The sequence below is a fragment of the Thecamonas trahens genome (assembly GCF_000142905.1).
Source record: "Thecamonas trahens ATCC 50062 unplaced genomic scaffold supercont1.59, whole genome shotgun sequence".
In the NCBI taxonomy this organism is placed as follows: Eukaryota; order Apusomonadida; family Apusomonadidae; genus Thecamonas; species Thecamonas trahens.
In genome coordinates this window covers 13,110-31,670 of record NW_013657621.1, presented here as the reverse complement: position 1 = coordinate 31,670, position 18,561 = coordinate 13,110, and the positions used below count along the sequence as shown (strand labels likewise).

The 18,561-nt window shown below is 62.3% G+C and overlaps 3 protein-coding genes across 3 annotated transcripts; 1 reads left to right on the top strand and 2 right to left on the bottom strand.

Moving 5' to 3' along the window:
- Positions 1–94: 94 nt before the first annotated feature.
- AMSG_10366 (uncharacterized protein) lies at positions 95–2,088 on the bottom strand (the record flags this gene model as incomplete). Its single annotated transcript, XM_013898083.1, has 2 exons — positions 95–1,887; positions 2,079–2,088. The coding sequence occupies 2 exons, from the start codon at positions 2,086–2,088 to the stop codon at positions 95–97; spliced, it is 1,803 nt and encodes a 600-aa protein (XP_013753537.1).
- A 2,567-nt stretch (positions 2,089–4,655) lies between these two features.
- AMSG_10364 (uncharacterized protein) lies at positions 4,656–10,322 on the bottom strand (the record flags this gene model as incomplete). The annotated part of the gene is made up of 1 exon (XM_013898082.1): positions 4,656–10,322. One exon carries the CDS (start codon positions 10,320–10,322, stop codon positions 4,656–4,658), a length of 5,667 nt encoding a protein of 1,888 aa, XP_013753536.1.
- Positions 10,323–10,900: 578 nt separating this feature from the next.
- AMSG_12348 (uncharacterized protein) lies at positions 10,901–17,911 on the top strand (the record flags this gene model as incomplete). Its single annotated transcript, XM_013898137.1, has 3 exons — positions 10,901–15,748; positions 15,784–16,720; positions 17,466–17,911. The coding sequence occupies 3 exons, from the start codon at positions 10,901–10,903 to the stop codon at positions 17,909–17,911; spliced, it is 6,231 nt and encodes a 2,076-aa protein (XP_013753591.1).
- Between the last annotated feature and the right edge of the window lie 650 nt (positions 17,912–18,561).

Sequence of the window (18,561 nt, the reverse complement as noted above, 5' to 3'; positions counted from 1 at the left end):
GTGTGTGTGTGTGTGTGTGTGTGTGTGTGTGGTGTGGCGTGCGTTTGACAGGTAAGGTGATTTTGATTTTGAGCTGCCAGCTGCGGCAGCCGCGCTAGCGGGCGGCAGGACGGCCATGGGGATGGGCCGAGTCGTAGGTGGCCGGATCGGATTGTGGGCGGGAGGACTCTGTCTGTGAGGTGCGAGAGTAGGCGATGCGGATGGCGATGAGGACGGCAAGAACGAGGGCGATGACCGAGATAGAGACGGCGGCCGGCGAGGCATCGTTGACGGTGACGATGAGGATGACAAGGATGATGGCGACGGCCGAGACAGCCGATGCTGCGGCGCGCCAGCGTGAGATGGCGGTCCAGGCGGTGAGCCCGAGAGCGATGCTGGTGGTGAGGGCGGTGGCGATGACCTCCAAGCTAAGGTTGTCCTTGACCATGGCGGCGACGGCGGAGATGGCGAGGACGAGGAAGAAGGGGACGGCGCCGGCGCACGAGTACGATGTAAAGTAGCCGGTAAAGAGGAAGCGGAACGCGCCGCGGACAAGGAAGATGTTGTACCGCATGGCGTCTGCTGGGAGCTTTGAGGCGATGGCGCGGCCGGTGCGGTAGACGCCGATGCCGCGGACGAGGGTAGCAAGCGGGAGGCCGGCAACATAGACGACGACAATGGGCCAGAAGAGGAAGACGGCAGCGAACCAGTGCGAGCCGTCGTAACACTTTGTGGCGATCTCGTGATCAAGCCGCGAGATACCATCGTCAAAGGTGGAGCAGCCGAGGCCGGCAAGGGTCCGGTAGGTGACGGGCGTGTAGAAGAGAGAGGCCATAAAGGCAAGTGCGTAGCCGATCCACGACCGGCGCGAGACGGTGTTGGGCATATCAACGCTCCACATCGAGACCATGGTGTCGGACTCGGAGGCGCTGCGCGAGGAAGAGGACGACAACGACGGGCGCGAGCGCGATCGCGGGGTGCCCGGGTTCGATCGCGGGGTGCCCGGGTTCGATCGCGGGGTGCCCGGGTTCGATCGCGGGGTGCCCGGGTTCGATCGCGGGGTGCCCGGGTTCGAGTCGGACGAGTTGTAGCGGACGATGGCCGAGCCGGCGGTGTCCTGGCGGGCGAGGGTGGTGGTGGAGGTGTCCTGGCGGAAGAGCAGCGAGGTCGAGGCCGAGATGCTGCCCGTTACCGAGAGCTCCGAGTCGCCGAGGACCCAGATGGGAACGGAGATCTCGAGGTCGTCGGTGGCAGGGCGGTTGGCGAGGCGGGCATGGCGGACGATGGCGATGAGCATGCCAATGAGGAGCATGATGGCGACAATGACAACGAGGATGATGTAGAGGTAGACAAAGTATGGCCCGGACCAGCGCTGGGTGCAGCCGGCGGCAAAGACCTCGGGATCGAAGAGGATGATACCGGACCAGCGAATGGCGCGGGCGGCGGCGGACGATGCGTCGGCGGTGAGGGTGAGGAAGTAGCGGAGGACGAGGGCGACGAGCTGGATGGCCATGATGAAGGAGACAAAGAGGCCAGCGGTCCGTCGTGAGGCACAGGCGAGGACGAGCGCAGCAATGAGGCAGAAAATGAGGAGGAGGATGATGAAGATCATCCGGCCAGCCGCCGACTCGCAGGCGATGCAGATGCCTGTGGCGGAGATGTGGTAGTCCTCGGCGCAGGCCGTGCAGCCAAAGCCAGTGCGGCCATCAACACAAGACGCATGGTTGGCCGAAGAGCCAAAGCCGCTCGAGCCTGAGCTCCCATCATCTACGCCTGCGTTGGATCCAGGAGGGACCGATGGCCCGCTCGCCGTGTAGCCAGGGCAGTCCGAGGCCACGGGGCAGCGCGACGGCGGCGTGTCGTCGTCGGCATTCCAGTATCCGGGCTGGGACCAAAAGCGATCGCCGCCTGGACATGTTGCTGGCCGGTTTGTTTCAATTCCGTTTGTCTGCAACAAACACTCCGTGGTTTTCAAGTGATTTGGTTGTGTCGGCGTTGACCGCAATTATGCTGCTGCTGTACGTACCTGTGTTGACCGAGAGGTCGACTGTTGTGTGATAATGCCCGCTCGTGACGGAAGAGTGCGGATGAGTGCGGACGAGGCAGCATGTGCGGCTGTGGTTGCTTGTAGCTGCAAGGGATAGTCCGCGGCCCTTTCTCTCGCAGAGGAAAGAGTGCAGCGATGTGGGATGGGTATGAAAACCGTGAGTTTGCGCACATGACAAGGTAATGGCCTTGTGCTTGGCGGTGGTGTTGCGCAACTCGGACGAGCGGCACACTTTTGCACTTTTGCGCTTTTTCTCGCTCCGAGCGCACTTCCTTTGCGGCGGGCATAAAACCCGGACGTTTTGGGTGGAGAGGACAAGCAGAGGGGAGGCAGACACCCTACTTCTCCCTGAACATCTTGCATCATGGAGATTCATGCTGAGAACCCTACGATTGCGCTTGTCGCGACCCTGGTGAAGGAGGGCAACAAGCTCATGGCTGCCGTTGACATTGGGCACAAGATCGCGCAGGTGCTCGACCGCGAGAGCGACGGGCGGGCTGCGGCAGTTGTGTCGCTCATTGCCACTCTGCTCAGCCATCTGTCCTCTACCCCAAGCGAGGAGCTGGCCGGCAAGCTGCAGATTGTGCTTGATGACGAGCGATCGGTGCGGATGGGCGAGATGATGGCCAAGGTCGAGGCGGGCATCCGGAGCCTGGCGGCTACCCCGGCGTGTGGCGAGTGCGCCGTGATTCGTAGCCAGATCGAGGCTGAGCGCGACGAGGCTGTTGCCGAGCGCGATGAGCTCGAGACCGAGCGAGACGAGCTCCAGGTCGAGCGCGATGAGCTCGAGACCGAGCGCGACGAGGCTGTCGCCGAGCGCGATGAGCTCGAGACCGAGCGAGACGAGGCTGTCGCCGAGCGTGATGAGCTGGAGACCGAGCGCGACGAGCTCCAGGCCGAGCACGATGAGCTGGAGACCGAGCGCGACGAGGCTGTCGCCGAGCGTGATGAGCTGGAGACCGAGCGCGACGAGCTCCAGGCCGAGCGCGATGAGCTGGAGACCGAGCGCGACGAGGCTGTCGCCGAGCGTGATGAGCTGGAGACCGAGCGCGACGAGCTCCAGGCCGAGCGCGATGAGCTGGAGACCGAGCGCGACGAGGCTGTCGCCGAGCGTGATGAGCTCGAGACCGAGCGCGACGAGCTCCAGGCCGAGCGCGATGAGCTGGAGACCGAGCGCGACGAGGCTGTCGCCGAGCGTGATGAGCTGGAGACCGAGCGCGACGAGGCTGTCGCCGAGCGCGATGAGCTGGAGACCGAGCGAGACGAGGCTGTCGCCGAGCATGATGAGCTCGAGACCGAGCGCGACGAGGCTGTCGCCGAGCGCGATGAGCTGGAGACCGAGCGAGACGAGCTCCAGGCCGAGCGCGATGAGCTCGAGACCGAGCGAGACGAGCTCCAGGCCGAGCGCGATGAGCTCGAGACCGAGCGAGACGAGCTCCAGGCCGAGCGCGATGAGCTGGAGACCGAGCGAGACGAGCTCCAGGCCGAGCGCGATGAGCTCGAGACCGAGCGAGACGAGGCTGTCGCCGAGCGCGACGAGCTCGAGACCGAGCGCGATGAGCTGGAGACCGAGCGCGACGAGCTCCAGGCCCGGATCAACGCCAACACCCGGGCTTCGCTCATTCAGACCCCGGCGGCGCTTCCGGCCCACGTTGTAGCTTGCAACACCATGACGGTCAACACGATCATCCCTGCCGGTGTGCCAGCCTCGACTCTTGCCCGCTTGGTGTGTGAGGCTTGGGCAGAGCACCGCGGCTTCACCACTCGCAAGATCGAGCACGAGGCAGGGGCCTCTCCTGGATCGGGCGCCGCAACCAAGTTTTACCGCGGCCAGATCCTGAACTCGCAGCTGGCGCCTTTCTTCCGCCAGCGGCTTCTCTTTGACGCCGAGACCGATCCGAACTTTACCACCTGGATCGACACCACCGTCACCCGCCTCCGGGCAGCGTAGCATACAACCGTCACAAACACATCTTGTACCCTCTTGCTCAACGTGGAGCAACCTGCAAGCACCGTTCCCGGGCTCACCGACACACTCAGTTGCGCCGAGACGCTTGCAGACGAGTCAAAGCCCGCGATAGCACAAGCATAGAGTCTATGGGCTCAAGATCGGTGCTTGTACACTGAGGAAGGGCTTGGATGGGGAGAAGATAGACGCCGGCAGGCTTGTCCGCCAGTCATGGTTGCAGCGTGTGAGTCGACGACGGGTCGATGGTGGATCAGTCATTTTTACAGTTGGCGGAGACGATGGTTGCCACGTCGGACGCCACACCGAGAATACGAGCAAGCCATACATCCTGGCAACACATGCAGCGTGTAACAAGCCATATAGCACAGTTGCATGCGGTCGATTTCGCTTTCTGCACCTATGTTCACGTGTAATCATTGTAGGTGACGACAGTGATGGTTTGGCAACTGCCGAGACAAAAGTGTTTTTATCCACGCCTTCCGCGGCCCACCGGGACTAGCCATGGCCACAGCTCACCGTTTTTTGGCACCGGCTATGCATTGAATCGTGGGAGAGCGACTTGCTGGCGCTCGTCTCGATCGGCTCGGGCGGCCAGCTCCTTGTCGCCACTACTGCGAGCAGATCGTAGCGTTATTGCTGCCATCCGAGTCGGCCGTCATGCTACAAGCCGAGACTACGGTCGTCGTCGCGTCGGGCAGGATCGAACTGATGGAGGATGGCGATGACGGCCTGATCCTCAAAGTCGTCGCACTCGCGGCGGACAAACTCCCAGAACTCCTGCTCACGGATCGAGTGCAGCTGAATGCCGCCGGTCTCGCCTGCCGAGTCCTTCTTCTCCTTGCGTAGCGCGGCGACGAGCCTGAGCTCGCGGACAAAGACCACCACGAGCAGGACGATAGCGGCGGCGACAAGGAGGATGATGACAACGGTAAAGAAGGTCCGCTGGCCGGCGCTGAACATCGCGCCGTGGAACATGATGCCCAGCACGAGAATGCCCACAAGGATTGCGTTCAGCCGCGCCTCGAGCGTGTTGTACATCGGGAGAAAGTACGGTTCCAGCCGGAGAAAGGCGAGCGTCGAGGCAAAGAAGACACCGCCGAGCAGCAGGAACTGGAACGAGTACAGCGTCGAGAAGAAGAGCGAGGCGCATGCGATCCACAGCCGCCGCCCAAGCTGCACCAGCTCAAACCAGTAGTAGTGCCGCCGGTAGGAGCGATAGAAGCCTCCGATGGCCTGCATAGTCTCATGGTGATAGAGCTCACGTCGCGATCGCCACACAACCAAGGCACAATACGCCGGGATGCCGACAACGTAGAGCAGAACGAAGATAGCTCCAAGCCAGGCAACTGCCCACCACGTTGCGTTGTAGCACTGGTGCCGCCGATCGGCATCGAGCGACCACACGCCGTCAAAGAGCTGGGTGCAGTCGAAGAGAGAGAGGACTGTCCGCGAGAGCGTCAGGTACACCACCGGGCCAACCACCAGGATCATACGCGTGACGGCAAGCCCGATGCTGATCTGGACTCCCCGCCACATGCGGATTAGCGCGAGTGCAGTGATGACTGCTAGCATAAAGACAGCAGGCAGCATGCATGCCAGCGTGTACTTGGCGTAGTACGAGGAGAGCGAGCACTCGTTAAAGGCCGCGCTCGAGTCGAAATTAAAAATGCCGAACCACAGCAGCACTGCCTGAGCCTCACTCGGCCATCGGAACAGGGTCGCGCCGACCACGGCTACTACTTGAAAGAACACAATGGCGATGGTGATGCTGATGGGGATCTTGCTGGTGTGCAGTGCGAGGCCTGTGTCCGGAGGCGCGCTCCCGCCGTTGTCCTGACGCAGCGCAGCAAAGACGGCGGCCGAGACAAAGGCGAGGAATGCCAGCAAAAACAGGACAAGGAAGACTGTCGAGGCATCAGAGCACTTGTGGCAGTCACCGCTGGCGTCGACGTAGTAGCCATCGACACACTCGGCACAGAGCAGGCCTTCAGAGCCACCCGCGCAGCGGAACGGATCTCCTCCCAGACAGGCATCGGCCTTGAGGCAGGCGGCAAAGGTGCCATCACTCCCGGGAAAGTACCCGGGCTGCGCATAGGGGAGTTTGAGCTTGCCATCGCATACTCCGCCAGTAGGACACGGCGCGCACGCCACATCCTTCTTGCGTTGCGGCGAGTAAAAGCCCGGCGAGCATGTGCACGGCAAGTTGATGCCACCGTCGGCCGTCACGTCGGTTGTGTTGACGACAGACAAGTCGCGCTCCGTTCCTCGCGGACACGCTTCACAGCTCGTGGCCCCGATGCCAAAGTTGGACGCGCCGTCGTCGCACGAGAGGCATGGCGCAGTGGAGAGCTCTGCCGAGTACGTACCCTCGAGACAGATCGAACACACAATCGGCGCGCCATCGGGAGACCGCCGGCCGAATCCAGGCATACACGCCGAGATGTTCGCTTGCAGCACGCCCACGGGACTCTGCTGCGCGGGCAATACGCGCGCGTGGATTGTCACCGGTGGCGTGCCCCGCAGCACGTCGCCGTCCAACGCTTCCACGGTCACGTCCGCGAATGAAACTGGCGACGAGCTGCCCATCGGCTTGGACCGATCGCCGCCAGAGAGCTGGAAGCCCGTTCCCGGCGCCACTAGCTCCAGTTCGATCGTCATGCCCGGATCAACAAGCTCCTGACCAAACACGTCTATCGGCCAGATCTGAGCTGTGGCGCCGAGCTCGATGCCCGACGATTGCGTCAGCACTGGCGAGTATCTACCGCGAGACGCCATCCACTCGAGGACATGCGGTGGTGAGGCGAGGACCTGTCCGTAGAGCGCGCTGCCATCCACAAACGGACCAAACACCTCTTCGACGCTCTGAAAGGCACCAAGCGCGCGATTGTAGAGCTTGAGCCATGGGAGGCCAGCCGCATCTAGCCGCGCCCCTGATCCCGCCGCTAGTGAGCCGGCCGGGAGGCAGGCAAAGACCGCGCCGCCGCCGACGCTCGCCGAGTTGCCTGAAACGTCCAGCGATGCACGCTGGACGTCATCAAAGGTGACCGGCACGGAGCACACAAGCATGGCACCGCCAAAGACGGCCATGTTGCCGCGCAGCGCTGACCCTGGGCCGACTATCTGCATCGCGCCGCTCACCTTGGACGCCGGCACGCCTTCGGGTATCAGCGAAGATGCTGGCAGGAGTGCGGGCACAGACACCGGCGCCGTGACGATCGCCAGTCCGCCGCCATAGCCGGCAGTATTAGACTCGATCATCGTCGCGTTGAGCATCCCGACCACCCGCGTCCCTGCCGCCATCACGCCGCCTCCCGCAGCATCCGCCGAGTTGCCGGCCACGCGGCAGTCGGTGAGCGTGACCTCACAGCTCGCTGCTGCGATGCACGAGACGGCGAGTCCGCCACCAGATCCGATGCCGCCGGCCGAGTTGTCCGAGAGCGTCACGCGAGTCAAGACGACTCGTGCCGCCCCGGCGGCGTTGCTCTGCAGCAGGATGCCACCGCCAGAGCCACTAGCCACAGCGTTGCCGGTCAGAATTACGTCCTCCATCTCGATGGCCACATCCGAGCCAACAGCAGCCACACCGCCACCTCCAGCGCTCGCTACGTTGTTCTCAAACTTGCATCGCCGCGCTACCAGGCTCCCACCAGTCTCGACAAGCACGCCGCCGCCGATGCCGCGATTGAGTTGAAACACGGCGCCGGCGATGGGAAGAGCCGATCCATGGCTGACGACCACGTCCTCCAATACTAGCATTGAGCCGCTGCCGGTGACCCGTAGCCCGGCCGGCCCGTTGGGCGAGCTCTTGGTGGCGCGGGCACCGATAATGGTCATGTTGCGGAGGGTGACGATCGCGCCCTCGCGGATGTCAAACAGGCCACCGCCAGAGCCGAGGCGACAGTCGATGGTCGCGCCGTTACCGTCAATCACCATCGACTTGTACAGCGGATACGGGCCGGTGTCAAAGCATCCATACAACGCAGCGTGCGGCGGGAGCACGATGGTGTCGGTGGCACAGCCCGAGGCGAGGCCGATGTAGTAGGACAGTCGGGCCAGGGTGGAGCCGAGCTTGGCCAGAGACAGGATCATCTTCTTCGGCGAGACGGCATCGAGGACGCGGAAGAGTGTTGTGCCTCGGAACCAGCCCATGGTGCCGAGGTACTCGGCCACGCCATCGATGGCGCCGTCTTGGTTAAAGTCGACGCCGGTAGAGAGCGAGATCTCGAACGAGCCGTCGACAAGCTGTGTGACGAACGAGCCATCGCCGACGCCCTCGAAGAAGCCGAGGACGCCGGGCTCGAGCCTGCCGCGGTAGATGAGATCGTCGATGCTATCGCCATTATAGTCGGCCACCATCATGCCGACGTCGACATCTTTGGCCACAGCGGTGGAGAAGTTGGTCCGTCCGGCGACAGAGGAGTCAAACACGGCATCGCCGCTGTTGATGAGGAGCACAAAGCCTTCAGCTGCAGCTGCACAGGCGATGTCGAGATCGCCATCTCTGTCAGCATCAATGAGCGCCACGGCGTAGATCAGCGACACAGGATCCGCTTCTGTTGACGCAGCTACAGAGAGTCCTGCCGTGAAGCTACCCGAGGCCGAGCCGAGGTAGATGTGGACGGCGCCGGTGGTCTTGTCGGCCGTAACAATGTCCGGCCATACGTCGACGTTCATCGGCGCTACCTCGAACTGGACCAGCTGGACGAATGTGTCGATGACATTTCGCGGCAAGAAGCCGATGGTCTTGTTGCCCCACTCGATGAGCTGATTGGTGAGGTAGAAGAGCTCTGTGGGCGAGGAGCCGACGAGATCGACATCGCCGTCGGCGTCGATGTCGACTGGCACAATGAGGCTGACCGCCAGGCCCGGAACATGCAACGCCGTCCCGGTCCATCCGGCAGCAGCAACATCGGCAAACAAGTTCACGCCTGCGTTAAGCCCATAGACAACTTTGTAGAGTGAGGGCGAGACAGCGAGGATGTCGATGTCGCCATCGAGATCGAGATCGGCCGCCGCCGCCCGGCTCACGCCTGTTAGAGTAGTGTCGAGGACACGGGTGGTAAAGGTGCCGCCGAGCCCATCTGTGTTCTCGATCCACTTAACGGTGTTGGTTGAGGCTGAGGAGACGAGGTAGTCCTGATCACCATCGCCGTCAAAGTCGTGCGACTCCATGGTCTCGGGCGAGTCTGTGGAGAGGTCCATGAGGGTGTTGCCAAAGACGTCCAGCGGCGAGTTGCGGGCGAGAAGGAGCTTGTCCTTGGCGCGATCGGCGACGACCACGTCGAGCTTGCCGTCGATGTTGAAGTCCATAAGGCCAACGGTCTGGCACGTGTTGCACTCTGAAATTGTCCGCGGCTCCTCCCACATGCTCTCAATGTCCCCGGCACCGCCATCGTACCGGTTGCCGAGCCAGGTGGCGACGTTGTTGCCCCTTGCTGCCACGGCAAGGTCGGGATCGCCGTCACCGTCCATGTCACCGATGACAATCTGCGATGGTGCATCCAGATGGGCGTCAGTAATGAACCGCGGGGGATCCCATGCTGTCCCGTTTGCGCTGGCGCCGCGGATCCAGAGCATGATGTTGTTGCGCGAGGCTAAGACGACGTCTTTCAAGTCATCGCGGTCAAAGTCGGCGACGCCAATCGTCCTGGACTCGTCCAGAAGCGGATAATTGAAGGCAATAGGATGAACCGTGTCGACAAAGCTTCCACCGCCGCCGTTCTCCAGCCAGTACACACTGCCCGGCGCGCTGTGATGGCTCGCCACCACCAGATCAAAGTCTGCGTCACCGTCGATGTCCGCGACGGCCATGGCGCCTGGCTTGTCGAGCAGGGCGGCCGAGGGAATGATCGAGGCGCCAGCGGCAAAGGTATCAAGCGCGGTCTGCACAAAGTGGACGATGGTAGGAGTGGCAGCTTCAGAATCGACGACGGCAATGTCGGCGAGAGTGTTGCCGGTAAAGTCGGCCATGACGAGATAGGTGAATCGGGCGTAGGGCGAGGTGCCGGGCGGGACGACCTCGACGTGGACAAAGGCGCCACCGGTGTTGCGATAAAAGTCAAGGGTGGTGTCGGTACTCGAATCGGAAGCAGATGCCAAATCCAGGAGGCCATCACCGCCCGAGTCGTATCCGACAAGATAGCTCGGCGTCTCCAGCCGGCCGATGGAGATGGTGTTGGCCGATGACCAGCCAAACGACTGGGTGTTGCGAAACCAGACGAGATTGCCTGTCAATCCCGAGACAACAGCCACGTCAGGAAAAACATCTGCATCGAGGTGACCGGTGACAAGGCTGTTGCCCTGGTCGACGAATCCGATTGGTGTCATGGTCGCTGGCACGGGCTTGCAGGTGATGGGCACAGCGGTGACTGCTTGCAGCGAGATCATGGCGAAAAGCAGGGCGATGAACAGCTCGACAGCGAGTATGCCTCGGTACGGTGGGCAGCAAGCCATACAGGTAAAGATGAGATGATATGTGGTTGAGTCTGCAGCTGTGCAGGCGTGCGGGATAGAGGCGCCCTGTCGCACGTGTGAGCGGTGGCTGCACCCACGTGACCGAAATGAATTTTTTGCTGCACAGGCCAAGTGCGGGACTTTGTACAACGCACCCCCCCTTCGTCCTGTAGCCGCGTACAAGGCACCTATAGCACAACAAAAAAGCGTAACAGAAACAACTATTACCAGAGTACAATGTGGTGTGCAATAAACTCCGGTTGCGATGTCAAGTCGAGCAGGAGGAGCGTTAGAAGGTGGTCAATGTCGAGCCGTGTCGCAATAGAAATTTCGTTGTCGCGTTCGACACATCCCCCGCTTGGTCGCTGTAGCAGGTCAGGGCGCGTCAATGTGGGCATCGGCATGATGGATACACTCATCGCTATTGTAAGCAACGTAGTCTTTGCGCAAGCATGGCAAAGTATATCAGAAGGGGCATTCTGCTTGCACTGGTGGCGCTGGTAGCGGCTTGGCAGGCAGTGGTCGGCGTCGACGTGCCGTGTGACAAACTACTGCAGCCATCGGCACAGGTCATCTCGGGCTTGATCGACGGAGCGGCCGGCGTTGCCGTTGTTGACTGCGATAAGGATGTGCCTCCGCCACCAGGACCCCTCAGCGCCGGGATCGACTTTAACGATGTTGTTGTCGCCGGCTACGAGTCGGGCACCATCGAGTGGGTGCGGAATACCGGTGTGGGCATCGGGTGGGTCAAGACTGCCTCGGCGAAGTTGGCTGACATGCATCGGGCACGATTTGTGCACGTCATGGCCACGTCTACTTTGAGCGGTGTGCCGAGCGTGGTGGCGTGCAACGGGTATCGTGGCTCGAGCGCTGCCGACTTTCCGCACTGGTGCGCCCACTACGTCGGCGACAACAACGGCAACTTTGTCGAGACCATCTTTGCCACCAACTTGCGGCGAGTGGTCCACGTTGACTACGCAGATGTGAGCGGCGACGGATTGGACGATGTGGTAACGCTCGAGGGACCGTCGTTCAACCCGATGGGCATCACTTTTCAGCTGGCTGCCTTTGTCGACGACGGCGCCGGGAGCTACAACACGACCAAACACGAGCTCGCCGACTCGGTGACAGTGGCGGCGCTGGACAGGGCCACGACGTTTGCGCTGGGCGATGTGACTGGCGATGGCATGGCTGACATTGTGTTTGCCACGCACGGCGGCGGCGATGCGGTGGCGTACCTGCCGTGGATGGCTGCAACAACGTATGGGCCGCCGGTGGCTCTTCTCTCGGCCGACGTCGGCGCATCGCTGGCGGTGGCGACGGGAGACTTTGATGGCGACGGCGACAACGATGTAGTCCATTGCACCGCGGCGAGCAGACTGCGATGGTTTGAGAACAACGCTGGCGATGGGAGCGGATGGACGACTCGGAGCTTCCCGTTCCAGCTCTCGGTCTCGGGCGTGTATGCCCATGACGTGGACGGAGACGGCGATCTGGATCTGGTGCTTGCGTCGCAGAACGTGAACAACTTGTTCTGGGTAGCAAACCGGTACGACGGTGGGGGAGCAGGGCGGGGCAAGGACGAGGTCTGGGGCATGTCGCGGCTCATTGCGCCATGTAGCGCGTGCAGCGGCGTGGCGATGGGCGATCTCGACGCCGACGGCGACGACGACATTGTGGCGGCGGCGATGCTGTCGGACACGGTCTCTGGCTTCCTCGTTGATCCACTGGACGTGTTGCAGTACTCGTTTCTGGCCGGCGGACTCGGCTCGCCTCGCATGTTGAGACCTTTGGATGCGGATGGTGATGGTGATGTCGACATCATCGGCGCCATCGGCTCGCCCAATAATGGTGTGTTTGTCTTTGGCAACAGCGACGGGCTCGGCGGGGCATGGGCCAGCCCGGCGCGGGTGGGCGGAGAGCTGGCAGAACCCGAGACTGCGATTGCGGTTGATCTTGACTTGGACGGCGACACCGATGTGATTGCGTCGTCGGCGGCTGGCAGCATGCTCGTCTACGCCATCAACGATGGCGGGAGCTTCTCGTCCTTGGAATGGAGCGGCCAGCTGTCGACGTCGACTGCGGCGACGGCGATGGCGGTGGTGGACGTAGAAAACGACGGCGACATGGATGTTGTGGGCATCGATGCGCCGAATGCGGTGTTTCTGGTCAAGAACCTGTTGCTTGAGACGGAGGCGCTCGGGTTTGGGCCGGCCACGACTGTCTATGCCAACACCGGCAGCAGTCTGGCATACCTCTTGGTCCGCGATCTCAACGGCGACGGCTACGGTGATGTGGTGTTCTCGGACACGGGCACAAGCTCGATCATGTGGCTGGCCAACAACATGAACGGATACAGCGCGCCTGCGCTTTCGCTACGGACCGGGGCGCAGCAAGTGGGCGAGTTTGCGCTCGGCGATCTGACCGGTGATGGCTTGCTTGATCTCGTCTTCCACACCCGCGGGCCGCCGAACCCATTTGGCGGCAAGTACTCGCTCTCACGGAGCAACAACTTTGGCAGCGCTACCTCGCCGCTCTTTCTCACGCCGCTGCCGGTGGATCCACAGGTCTCGACCTTTGTGGCGACGGATCAGACCAACGTGGGCATCGAGATAGCGGACATTGACGGCGACAACGTACTGGACATTGTGGTGGAGGGCTCGTTTGCGTCGGTCATCATCTACTTTCCCGGCCCGTCGTACAGCCCTCGCCCGATGTCTGTGGCCAATGCAGACACCGATCTGCGGTTTGTCCTTCGCGACTTTAACCTCGACGGCGCACCCGACTTTCTCATCGGCCTCGAGTCGCAGATCGGCTGGATCCCTGGGATGTCGATCTTCTCGCCGGCGATCCCGTTGCCCGGGGTGACGCGGACGGTGGCGGTTGCGCGATGCGGCTTTACTCTCTCGTGCGTAGCTGAGACGCTGCTTGAGGCGTCGGGATGCGCAACGACGACCGTGGTTATGCCGACCGGCGTGTATCGCGGGTGCTTCTCGACGCGGCTCCTGCCACTCTTCAAGTCTGTGACCATCCGCGGCATGGGCTCGACGATCGACTGCGGGGCCAATGGCGGCGGCGGCCTGTTTGACATCCGCGACGGCGCAGAAGTCTCGCTGCAAGACATGACGATCATCGGAGCAACGTCAATCCCGTCGGACGCCGAGGCTGTGGCGGCTCTCCGGGTGACCGGCTCCGGCTCGTCGCTCACGCTGACCGACGTGACGCTGCGCGGATGCTCGAACAAGCTGGCCTCCGACCGGACAGTGTTCCAGATCAATGCCGGGATGGGCGGGGCGGTGCTTGTTGAGCTTGGCGCGTCGATTACTGCTCTCCGGACGGCGTTTGAGTTGAACGTGGCTGGCGACTCTGGTGGCGGGCTGGCGGTCATTGGCTCGACGAGCAGCGTGAACCTGACCGACGTCATCTTTGATGGAAACACGGCGACGGGCTCGGGCGGCGGCTTGCTGGTGCTCGGATCGGGATCAGGAAGCGTTGCGGTGTCGTTGTCGGGTGTGACGCTGACCAACAACGTGGCAAGCGGGTGGTCCGAGAGCTACGGCTCGGGCTCGGGCGGCGGGGCGCTGCTGCTCTCCGAGTCGGCCACGGTTGTGCTCGATGTCGACTGGAGCGGCGTATCGAGTACGATCTCGGGCAACTCGGCGAGCGGAGTTGGCGGCGGGCTGGCGGTGGTGGGGCTAGCGGTGGATGCCACCATCGACGCACCGCTTGTGCTAAGCGGCAACATCGGTGGATGGGGCGGAGCGATTGGGGCGGTTGTCTCTGTGGAGGCGCTGTCGAGCCCGATGTCGTCGACGGGCCTGGCACCGGCGCCACCAGCCAGCGACACGGCCGGATCCGTGGCGCTCAATGGAGTGGTGACAATGAGCGACAATCGCGCAAGCTACGGCGGAGCGATGGGGCTCTGCGGAGTGCGTGTGAGGTTTGACAGCGCAGGGAGCTCGAGCGTGGCTGGAAGCAGCGCTAGCCGCGGCGGCGGCGGCGTGTTTGTTTGCCTACCGGCGGGAACGCTGCCGCTTGTAGATGCCGACAACACACCGGAGGCACGATCTGTTGACGATGTGCCGTGGCTCTCGCTCGGCGGCGGGATGGCGGCGTCAACGCTGTTGAGCGGGTCGTCGGCGAGCGGATATGGTGCGGTGGCAGCATCGCCGCCGGTGACGATGGTTTGGAGCAGGAGGAGGGCGCGGAGCGTCGGCCCGCTTGATCGGGCAACTGGAGCGTCACTCGGAGATGATGCCACAGTAAGCCTCGGCGATGTGTTTGGACAGGCTGTGGTGGATGCTAGCGTCCGGATCTCGATGCACTCGCAGCCGAATACGCCGGGCGGGGTGGTGCTTGCCGGTGGCGATCGGTCGCGGCTGATGGACGCCGCGGAAGTCTCGTTTGCGACGGTCAAAGCACTTGCAGCCGACAGCAACGCCCTCGATTCGCTCAGCGAGACGCAGTACTCGCTTGAGGTGAGTGTAGTTGGTGTACCCGAGGTGGCCAAGGTAGCGCTGTCGCTGCAGATCCGGCCGTGCGGCCTGGGCATGGGCCTTATCTCGCTCAGTGGGCTTCCGCTCGAGTGCAGCGAGTGCTCCGAGGGCACGTTCTCGGACGAGATCTCGCTCAAAGGCTGCATGGCGTGCCCAATAGGCGCGTTCAATCTCAACAAGGGGGCAACATCGTGCGAGTCGTGCCCGGACAACGCATTCCGGCGCGCAGAGAGCAAGAACGTAACGGCAGCCGGGCGCAGCGTGCCGTGCGTGTGCAAAATCGGGTACTACGCGCTCAACGGAGCGACAAACGTGGCATGTCAGGCATGTCCCGTGGGCGGCGTGTGCGCGGGCGGGACCAATGGACCTGTGGCGATGCCAGGCTTCTACCCGGTGGGCGACGGCCAGTTTGAGGAGTGTCGACTGCGCGACGTTTGCCGCGGCGGTGATCCGCCGCAGTGCGCGGCCGGCCACGAGGGAGCGCTCTGCGGCGTGTGCGCACGCGGATATCACACAGACAAGCGCGGAGTGTGTGCCAAGTGCCCGAGCGGTGCACCAGTCGTCTTGTCTGCGGTGATTGTGGTTGTGGGCATTGCGGCAGCGGCGGCGGGCGTGTTCATTGTCACCCGCATCCAGGCTGTCCGCGATGACGACTACGAGGGCAGGTCCAGGCTCGCTCAACGGATGACCTCGATTCCCCGGGCGGTGACGATGGCATTCCTCTTCTTCCAAGTCCTGGGCGTACTTGGAAGCGCGGCGATGAGCTGGCCGGAAGCGGCGCAGTCGACGCTGGGCGTGTTTGACGTTTTCAACCTCGACGCGGCGTTTTGGTCAACAAGTGCACGCTCACCTCGTTCTACGCCAAGTACGCGGTGGTGATGATACTTCCGATGGTGTTTGTGGCACTCTTTGGGCTTGTCTGTTGGGGTATGCTCTGGAGCGCGCACGCATCGTTTGAGATGCAGGAGGCGGCACAGAGTCTGGCGGCGCTGGTCTCGCCGCTGATGTACCTGCCGCTCTCGCGGGCGACGCTCTCGATCTTTGACTGCACACGGCTGTACGACGGAAGGTGGCTGCTTGATGCAGACATGAGCCTCGTGTGCTACAATGGGACGTGGTGGGCGGTGGCTAGCTTTGGCGGAGTGTGCACGATGGTGTATGTGGTCGGCATTCCGGCAGTGTGCGGGTGGATGCTATGGAAGGCCAAGACCGCAGACGCGCTGTTTGATGCGAGGGTGCTGAACGAGATCGGCGGCCTGTACCGATCGTATCGGCGGCACTACTTCTGGTTTGAGCTGGTGCAGCTCGGGCGGCGACTGTGGATCGCATGCGCCTCGCTCTTCTTCTCGACGCTGTACTCGTTCCAGTTCCTGCTGCTCGGCGGTGTCTTCTTTGCCTCGACGCTCGCCTTTCTCCGGCTGGAACCGTACTTTCTCCCGATGTACAACACGCTCGAGGCGCGGCTGAACGCGATCCTTGTGGGCATTCTCGTGCTGGGCATCATGTTCCACGGCGAGATGTTTTCTGCGCCGCAGCAGGTCTTCTTCACGGTTGTCGTCATCCTCTTGATCGTCGCAGCGATTGCGCTGCTCGGAGCTGCGTTTGTGCAGGAGCTGCGGTTGCTGGCAGCACTCCGCAAGGAGGAGAAGGACGGCGAGAGCGCCGTACAGCTACGCTCGATCCGTGAGCGGGAGTTCTGGGAGCGGGTGCACCGTGAGTTGGGCGACTTTGAGGATCAGCGGCTGGCGCAAGCGCTTCGAGCGCATGATCCTGCGGGTGATGGATGTGGAGCGGAGCGCATGTAGGCTGCAGCCATTGCCTGGTAGACGGTTAGACCGCGTGGTCGGTAAGCGAGCTCCCGTGGGTTTGATCACATTGCCGGCGAAGCCATCCATCGCCTGGGGCAAACTGCCCTCGCCTTTTCCCTGCAATGATATTTGCCGGAACGCCACGTTGCCCGTGATTGCAGGACGACAACGCTTTGATCGCATTCTGTACTCGACGAACACGCGCGGTGGGAATTGGCAGATGACCAGACCCCGTCGTACCAAACTCGTCGAATGTACACCCTTTGTCGGACCCGATGGATCAACCATGGCCCCATCCCACCACTTTGGCCTCTACGTCAGGATCTCCATGACTCGTGCGCCACCACAACCACCAGCGACGCGGATGGTAAACACCAAGCTACAGACCATGACCAGGATGATTACTCTCGGTTGAGGGTACATACTCTTAGCATCAGCGAGATAGGGTGTATCACTCACCAGAGGCAGATGGACAGATGAGGGCAGATTCAAGTGCTCAAGTGAGGGCAGAAGCCGAGTGGCGAGAATCGAGTGGCCATCGATTTCCTCGTCAAAATCACGGCCTTCTTTCGCTTTCTTGCAACGGCCGCATCTCCACCATACCACACACGTTTCCCACGAGCACATCATGGCTGCAGAGACTGGAAGCACGTCGGGAACGATAGGCAAGCCTTGGCCGTTCAGAGGTCCAAACGAGCGCAAGGTGTACACAGGCGGCAACACTAGCGGCGTGGAGAAGATGGTGGTTCGGTCGGAACAGACGGCGACCGAACCCGAGGGCGATGACTGGGAGCTGTATATGGCGGAGCCGATCGGACTCCGTCCTTCGCCCGAGTTGAGCATTCTGGAGTGGGCTACCATGGGCATGTGGCGGAAGAAGCCGTTCTCGCTCCTGCAGGGCCTTGCCGCTCGGCTCCCGGATGTTGCCGTTACGGCGTGGATGCGCGACGACGACGGCATGTATCAGTGTGCGCTGGCTGTGGTCATGGGCCATGGCGCCGAGCCAATGATGCAGTACTCGGCGATGAAGCCGTCCAAGAACCAGGCCAAGCAAAGCGCCGCCCGCAGCATCATGGACGAGCTGGCGATGTACGACTGGCTCACCCGCGTCCACGCGACAACCATGTGCGACGAGTTCCTCGTCCGCAACTACGAGTAACCATGTTTGAATGAACGATACATACTCTCGGTTGTCGGCCGAGCGGTCGCTCCGCTGGCTCGACGGCTTGGGATTTCCTCGCATTTACTGTGCTGGCCATCTTTGCCAGCACATCGTGCCGATTGGCACGGTCAACCGCGTGTACGTGAGCGCCGTTCGATGGCTCGCGTACACACGATATCAAGGTAAGAATCGGGCGCCCAGATGGCGCCCGTCGTCGTCGTAGCGCATCGGCATCAAAAGGGTGGGCGGGTGTGTTCCCACTCCATCGGAGCCGACTCTGTCGACGCCATCGTAGCTCTTAGCTATGTAAGGTGTCAGCCGCTTCGCTTCGCTCAGCCAGCCGCGAGTGTTAGCGACTCGTAGCAGTGGCGGCAATTGTTGCCGAAAGTGTCGGCCAGAATTTTCGCCTCCCCCTCCACCACCCCAACAGCCCTACCATACTCATTACCCACCCACCCACCCACCCGCCCGCCTACAAACTGAACACCTTCCAATACTACCCCAAACCAGCCCCCCTTCCCTCCCTGCCCCTCCCCGCCCTCCCCTCCCCGCCCCGCCCCGCCCCAAACGGCTCCGGTCGCACTTTCCGGCATTGTGACGTCGTCCGCTTTCCTTCTTCACCGGGAAGCCTGCCGGCACCCTCTCTC